This window comes from Glarea lozoyensis (assembly GCF_000409485.1).
Source record: "Glarea lozoyensis ATCC 20868 chromosome Unknown GLAREA5, whole genome shotgun sequence".
NCBI classification, from domain to species: domain Eukaryota; kingdom Fungi; phylum Ascomycota; class Leotiomycetes; order Helotiales; family Helotiaceae; genus Glarea; species Glarea lozoyensis.
The window spans coordinates 1548974-1557051 of NW_007361000.1; the positions used below are offsets into that span (position 1 = coordinate 1548974).

An 8078-nucleotide genomic window follows, 5' to 3' on the forward strand; every position below is an offset into this window, starting at 1 on the left:
CAATTATTGATGCAACCATAATCTACTTGGGCACAACTCAGGAAAGTGAATATGAAGACCGTTGTGCCTAGGTTTATACAGGAACTCGAGTTATTTTGACGACTGTCGATGGCCAACTACCAGTCGCCGATGACCAAAAACCTGCGCATTCGGTACTGATGCACTATAGAACATACTAAATTGAGTTCATGAAAGAAATCGAGTCTAAGAAGTGTCCGAAATACGAAGAATGGCTCGTCATCTTGCCGATGCGGGTTGTCTCTGGTAAAATGAAAATTGATCATCAACTCTTGCTACGGAAAGAAGTCAAATCATTTAAACATCAAACAGTCTTTAGCGCAGCGCCACTGGTGAAAGTAAAGAGGTTGGATTTTGGTGGCTTACTCTAAAAGTAAAGTCTTCCCCGTACCCCGTCGTCTAAAATCATCTATGTGCTAAACGCAAATAGTCAAGAGATCCACCAACGCCATCATAAACCCGTAACGGGACCTTCATGTTGATTATTTCATATACTTTTTTGTTCATCATCTCGCCTACTACACTGACACGAGATCAAAGCCACTTCTGAACCACGTTACCACCTCTCTTCAGCTCCGGAACATCACCAAGAGCCAAAGACTTGTCAGTGTGGTCCTTGCTTGGCATAGCTGTAGCAAGGACCCAAGGTCTTTGACTAGTGTCGGTTGAAGCCCGAGTAACAAAATCATACACATCACCGATAGTGTGAGTGGTATTGAATCGTGTGCGTAATGGCGTGCCGTTGGCCAGTCGAATCTGAAGTCTGATAACAGGCTGAGAGTCATCAACTGAAGGTTCTGTAACAGTCGTACTACTGGATGCAGCTGGTGCAGCGGGAGGAGCAGCAGGTGTGGAAGATACGCCAGAAGGCCCGGGAGTAGGACTACCTAAGCGTTGGCCGCCCCCAGAGAATGGTTTATAGACTTTAGGGGGCGCTTTGTAATTTTCACTGTGCTTCATGAGTTGAACATCAACTGGCTGGTCGTTTCGAACACCCATCAGATGGATAGGCGCTCGGCCAGAGCGGATCATTTCCAGATCAGCTGCGTTTTGAGGGTCGTCATAACGGCGTAAAGGTCCATCCTCAATACTAAAACCATCAGCCCATATATGAAGAACTCTTGTCTCACTTGGACCGGGTTCAGCAGATCGTGGTTGTGGATCAGGAACGAATTGGGATGGAGCATCGTCGCCGCCTAGCGTCATCCCCGATCCGCGAAATCGTGAAGATGATGGAGTAGAGGATGATGGTTCAGCTCCAGGTCTTGCGGCGTTACTACCAGGGTTAGTCCAGCTTACATATTTATACGTAGTAGACTTACGCTCTAGCTTTCTTAAGGATATCATTTACAACCTTCCGCGGATCGTTGCGATTTGCTCCTGGATCTTGGACAGCCAATCCTGATTTCTCTCCCCCGGCGAAAAGATCCCTGGGCTGCTCATCCGGTTCGAAGTCATTGTCGTCCGAATCGTCATCATCATCATGGGCATGGCCATGACCATGACCACTGGAGCTGTTCAAAGACCCTAAAGTTGCTATGCCCCCTCGCTTTGGTGGTGGAGCAGATCTAGAGCTCGACGGGGCCGCAGGAATAGCTGCAGGAGCCGGTCGACCATCGAGCGTACGTGGACCGGTGTATGCTTCGGGTTCCTGGGGGTCATTTGTACCTTCTTGTGCTGCTTGTACACCTTCTTCCTGCGCCGTGAAATATTCCGCTGCTGCACCGGATAGGTCGAATCGATTGGCCTGGAGATATTGCTGTGCCTATAGAGAAAGAGTCAGATACATCTCATGCAGACGGCTGGGACGGAAGGGAATCTCGGTATGTACCTCTGATGGCGAAGCTCCTGTCAATTCGCAGAACTCTTGAATGAGCTCATCATGACTTGTGCTATCTGCCATTTGATTTTTCTGAGGGATAGAGTGTGCGACTGACAGTCCAGATTGTTAATGTGAGGCTTGTTCGTAGTACTTTCGAGATTGCTAGGCAAAATTCAACGAGTGTAGTATGACAACTGAAGATGTTTTGGTTGGGACCTATTTGAGGCGACGAGGCGGAAGCTGCCTTCTTGGTGGGGTGACCCACTTTGACAGATGCTAGCGCGCTGTTCCTCTGTTCCACGCGGAACAAGCCGAGGACTCGTCGTGAATTCCATAGCTTCCAGTTTCATTATTCGAGGGTTCTCACACAGATTCGAAGAACGTCAACATCGCAACCAGGACCTCAGCAAGCATTTTAGAGCCCAGCAAGAACAATCATACATATTGCGACTTGATAGTGAAATTGTTGGACAACAACGAAATATGGCCTCTGAAGACCTACTCAATCCCATGACGGAGTCCTCTTTGACAATTCCCTCCGACTCCGAACAGTATTCCGGCAATGATGAACTCTCTCCTTCGCCACCATCATCTTCGAGTTCACCGCCGATGATACTATACCAGCCTCCTTCTCTGTGGGGACTTGTTCGGGGGGCCGCCATAAACCTACTCTTGCCGTTCATCAATGGAATGATGCTTGGATTTGGAGAGCTGTTTGCACACGAGGCTGCTTTTCGATTGGGATGGGGTGGGACTAAGGTAGGAAATCACTTTCTTCTATTTACTTTACATTGTTCGAAAGCGCGATTGAACAAAATTGCTGGGACACAAATACAAGAAGTTGTGCGCCATAGCTAATTCATTCCATTTTAGGTGTTCCCTTCAGGACGAAGTAGCCATTCAGTTGGTCCCGGTATCGAGATTCGAGAAAACCCATTTGAGGCGCGGAGGAGAGATGGGCAATTGGATGATCTGACGAGTATGGAGTAAAATTTATATACTGTGACTGTGTCGTGGCACATGTAATGGGCGTTCAAATGGGTTAGTATAAAATAGACACGAAGAGGATACATCTGCTATTATTTGTCTGGTCTTGCGGATTTGCATATAGAATATCTGCCATGTAGTCAAGTCTTTGGTCGAACTACCGAGGTCAATGCTGGGCTCTGTACACTGTACATTCGAGAGAATCGTCCGATTAGGGAGCGCAAGAGCCTAGACCTACTTTCACTTGGTCTAATCTGCCAAATAAAAACAATAGAAATCGAAGTCTTTCAATAATCAATTTGAAATGTATCGCCTAAGTCCTCTCTATCAAGTAAGGTTATTAGCGTAGCTGAGCACGGACCTACCAGAACTCGGTCGCGGACCAGAGCTCTCAAAATATTTTGAGACTCGACGAGCACCGGCCGTCACTCAAGATGTTACCGAATAGAGGTGTTCGCTGCTCAATACAGCACATATCCATTGGAAGGAGGCGGATAGCGGGTGTCTCTGGGAGACAGGTATGTAAAATCTGGCGTCCTTGGTAGTCGTCGTCGCTGATTTATTTCCACAGTTTTCTTCCGTCCGATATGACATTACACGAGGAAATCCAATCCTTCCCGGGCGCGGCACCTTTACAACCTCACCGCGAGCGTGGTCTTCAAAGACGCATGGTGTAGTGCTGGGTGCAACTGCGGTACGATTTGCTTCTTGGGGTTCATGGACATCAGGACCCTCCTCTGCTACAACACCACCCCCGCCAGCCACGAATCAAACTCCTATACAAACCCCCTCAACGACTCCCACAACCTTCGACGAGACAGCCAGCTCCGCGACAGACCCCCTTCCAACCCCTCCTATACCAGAAGCACCGTTTTCGGTGGATTCGACAGGAGATTTTGTAACACCGCTCGACAACCTAGACAATTTCCTCGTAAATGCCTCCAGCATCTCCCCAGACCAAATTGGATACCTTCAATCTTTAGGCATTCAGTACTCAAGATTTAGGCCGACTGGATTGATGGAATTTGTGGTGGAACATATCCATGTATATAGCGGTACGCCATGGTGGGCGACAATCGCCTTGACTGCAGTCGCAGTCCGATGTGTTTTCTTCAAAGTGTTCGTAAATGCTGCAGAGAACAACACCCGAATGCGAGCGATCATGCCTATTACGAAACCCATCACAGAAAAGATGCAGGCAGCGGCTAAAGCACGCGACCAGCAAGGTGTCATGGTACATCGTTCCGAGCTCCAAATGATTCACAAACGTGCAGGAGTCAGTATTGTAAAAGGATTCCTACCAACGCTACAGTTTTTCCCGGCAATGGGTACCTTTTTCCTCCTCCGAGAGATGTGTAAGATTCCAGTACCAGGTCTTGAAACGGGCGGTATTTTATGGTTTAAGGACTTGACACTTCAAGACCCGTACTTTATATTGCCCATGGCGGCCGCCACGATGCTGCATTTGGTTTTGCGGGTTAGTCACTTGAACTTTAGCTTTTGGATGATTGCTAATTTTGAGTTATTCAGAAAGGTGGCGAGGCAGGTAATTCCACAATGGACCCTTCAATCCAAAAAGCGATGATGTTCGGACTTCCAGCGCTGTCACTAGCATTTACCTGGTGGTTTCCAGCAGCTGTCCAGCTCTCCTTCGCTATCACTTCAACGATATCCTATGGTCAAGTTGTTGCCATGGCAAATCCTACGTTCAGGTCTTTTTTCAATATGACACCCGTCCCACCACAAACCCCTACAGGACCTGGAAGCTCAAGCTCTTCCGTCTCTCAATCCACGACCTCCACACCTTCCGTACTCTCCCAAGCTGAGCTCAATTCTCGTTTCCAAGGAACAAGCACACCAAAGAAATTGTTCAACGAGGCCAAGGAAGGCTTTGAGGGGACTTTGAAACTGGCGAAGGAAAAGATGTCTGAAAGCACTGAAGACAGGGAGCGCAAGAGGGTGGAGGACTACGAAGCAAGGCGGCAAAAAGAAATTGCACAGGAGAAGATACGACGCACTAACCAAGCGCGGTCGAAGCGTCAAAGCAAATTTTCGAAGTATACGCAAAAATAGATTGTGTACGGGTTTGGGTGTAATTATAACTGGGTTGTACGATGTAAATGTACATGTAAGGATAGTCTCGAATGTTGAAAATACAAATAATCTACTCAAAACTTTACAAACTTTCGCTCTACTATTTGCCGGGCCTAGAGGTTTCAAGGCTTACGCGCATTGAGCTCTAGGGGTTGCGCTTTGAGTAGGAGTGATTTCAGCTGGACGTTCGTGAGTATGGCTTCTTGAATGAGTTACGACTATTCATAAATCCAATAGTAGAAAGAATTAATCCGTCTCCATATCCCTCCTCATCAGCGTTATATGAATTTCACATACACCACTCAAATCCCCCATCAATTCATCTCAAATCACCAATCTAGCACACCTCAAATCACTAAGCCCAACATATTCTCCTCTACCCCCCTATTATTATTTCCTATAAATCATAAAACCCATCCCCCTATCCCGAATCCCCTGTCCATTTCAAGAAGTGCAACCCGAGAAATCATGAATCGAACACCCCCTCCCTCCCCATAATAAAAGCTTGTTCGAAGATCTTGGGGTATGCATGATTCCTGTTACTGTCAAACATTTGTTTCTAGGATGGGATGGGTGGGATGGGTGGGAGTGTTCGTCTGAATTGTTGGGCATGGGTGTTTTGTTTGGTGGGTTGGGTTAGTGGGCACGCTTGTTTTTGTTTGAGGGAGCGTGGGTGGTTCAGACGAAGGGTGTTTTGTGTTTATGTAGTACGCGGGCTTGTGGGTGATAGAAATAGGGGGTTGTGGAATGGCAATGGTTATTTGATGGTTGTTGGAGATGGGTCGTTAACTTTTGGGATAGCTTCTACGCAGTCTCGGACTCTGCATTGAAATTTACGAGCGCATTTTTTCGGTGGAGTGTGCGAAAAGATGGTGTTACTTATCTTGTCGTCAGGGGAGCGATTGTATAGGGTGTAAGAGATAGGTAAATTACATTACTTACTTTCTGTCTTGGAGTTGTTGGACGGGCGCAAAGGAATAACTATCAGAATGCGATCGCAAATCACTCATCACAGTTCGGTTGTTGGATGGAAAAGTTAGTTGTTCGCGCAAAGGAATGGGGTTCCAACAATCGGGTTCATTTTTAGATACGCGGATGTCATGGATGTTGGTAGATAGTTATTTTTGCCTATCTAGCTGCATGCTGGAAGATACACGAGGGTGTGGTTGTACGAGGACGGAAATATTTGGGGAGGTAGGGGATAAAGGATCTGGGCGAGATGCTTCGTATTTGGATTGATTAGGGCTGAGTCGGGAGGGAGGTAGAAGAGGAGGTTGGTTTTTGGTACATGTGGACTGTGTATTGAGAATGAGGAAGTTGGTTTCTTTTCATGCGCACTTGCATTGAGGAAAGGAAGTTGGTTTTTCATGAACGTGCACTTACATTGAAGAATGAGGAAGTTGGTTTTCCTACATGTGCACTTACAACACAAAGCTGTGTAAACCATTCAAGCCCAAAGTCATAAATGTTGGCGGAATGTACTTCATATACAACTTATCGTGGCTCAAGCATTTCCATCCTGCGGTGTTATTATCAGACGACCGACATAGCCGCTGCCCAATTCCCTCCTTTTCACCTAAAAAACCTAGATTTCGCAGCTCCTATTTCATGCAGCGAGGTTTAAATCTGGGGATGTGCGGCTGGGACGCGGCTGTACCCACTCGCGCTCGTATTGTATCGTCAAGAAAGGCTTATTAGTTTAGTTGAGTCTGAATTACTATCGCAGCTTGAAGTCTATCCCTCTGATGTCGTTGTCTTCGTAACTTGTTGTCAAAGTGAAGAGTGCTAAGTGGATGCCGGGAGGCGTTCGCACCCTTGAGTGGTCCTGTTTTAGCAGCGTTTCTACCAACCACATCGAGTAGACGGACACTACCGAGGCAGATCATATGGGGTTCAATGCCGTGCGATCAGCATCATTGGATGGGAAAGTGAGTGATGGGAGTTTCATCTTGAGAGTCTGCCACCCCACCTCCCGCCGTCCGTTGGTGGAGTTGCACCTCCACGGCGCCGGAACGAAACAGCGCACACTCTTTACCAACATCGTGGATAGCGACAATTCGATTCTGAGAGTCTTGCACCGACGAACAATGAGCGTAGAGTGTAGCGCTCATGGGCAAACTTGCAGCGCCTAGAGAAACCTCTGAGGACTTAAGCGACGTGTCGACAATTGCCACCAACCACTTGCAACGTCGCACACAGCCTTGCATCACCACTCCTGCACCGTCGGCGCAAAAACAGCCTAGCAAGGCAAAGATGCCTCCATCGTGAGAATCAGACGAGCGACCGCCTATCAGCGGCGATATGATACACTTCACGACCCCTGAGCGGCACCCCTGTCGCCCCTAACGATCGTCCTGTCTCAAGATTGGGATTCACGCCCAAGCATGCAGACTCCGAGTGCTGGTAGGGGTTGTGAGAGGTCAGTCTGGTCGTTGTCTGGGATGGGTCGACGGCATTCCTGGGGTGGACACCGTTGGGTGGATTATGCCATGCCCCTTGGTCCAAACATCCAATCTCTCGACGTCGACAATTATGGAGTCAAACGGAGACATCGAGAAATCATTCTGGGCTGGACTGAGTCGACAGCTACAATTCCCAGCAAACAGTTGCTCAAGCGCTGAGGATGAATCAAAGACTCAAGCACGTTGAAGCAACACACTCTCTCGCCTAGGTAACGTGGTTGTGCCAACAGCCAGACAGGACCAGCATGGCCTGGGTGCGTTTGTCTAATCCATGAACTCCCTGTATGAATTGATTCTTCGTGCGGTTTGGAGCATAACTAGTCACGTTGTGTTCGGACGTGCGTTCGAATCACATCCTTTCCCATCCACTTCCCATCGCCATCCTCTCCTTCATCCTTTACTTACTCACTCCTCCCCACCTTCCTTTGTGCTCCCGCTCCTTTTTGACCACCACCCATCCACCTTCGTTCGTTCGCGCTCACTCTTCTTGACTCAGTTTGCCACTTACATCTACGGCTTGCCATTCATTTCTTGAAAATATTATCACTACCAGCTCATACATACGCATCACATTCATTCAACTTCCTCGCCAGAGCAACCTATTTCTTCTCCCGTGGCCAGCACACGACTTCTTACTTTCATTCACTTGGCATCATATATTCGCAAGCGCATCGAGAGAAGTCTAGAATACTTGT

General features: G+C 47.8%; 3 protein-coding genes across 3 annotated transcripts; 2 read left to right on the forward strand and 1 right to left on the reverse strand.

Annotated features, from left to right (window-relative positions):
• Positions 1 to 552: 552 nt before the first annotated feature.
• GLAREA_04689 (NSFL1 (p97 ATPase) cofactor p47, SEP) lies at positions 553 to 1921 on the reverse strand (the record flags this gene model as incomplete). The annotated part of the gene is made up of 3 exons (XM_008087066.1): positions 553 to 1294; positions 1341 to 1783; positions 1850 to 1921. The coding sequence occupies 3 exons, from the start codon at positions 1919 to 1921 to the stop codon at positions 553 to 555; spliced, it is 1257 nt and encodes a 418-aa protein (XP_008085257.1).
• A 402-nt stretch (positions 1922 to 2323) lies between these two features.
• GLAREA_04690 (outer membrane protein TOM13) lies at positions 2324 to 2830 on the forward strand (the record flags this gene model as incomplete). The annotated part of the gene is made up of 2 exons (XM_008087067.1): positions 2324 to 2599; positions 2714 to 2830. 2 exons carry the CDS (start codon positions 2324 to 2326, stop codon positions 2828 to 2830), a joined length of 393 nt encoding a protein of 130 aa, XP_008085258.1.
• Positions 2831 to 3261: 431 nt separating this feature from the next.
• On the forward strand, positions 3262 to 4900 carry GLAREA_04691 (uncharacterized protein; the record flags this gene model as incomplete). The annotated part of the gene is made up of 3 exons (XM_008087068.1): positions 3262 to 3345; positions 3399 to 4304; positions 4358 to 4900. The coding sequence occupies 3 exons, from the start codon at positions 3262 to 3264 to the stop codon at positions 4898 to 4900; spliced, it is 1533 nt and encodes a 510-aa protein (XP_008085259.1).
• Positions 4901 to 8078: the final 3178 nt, after the last annotated feature.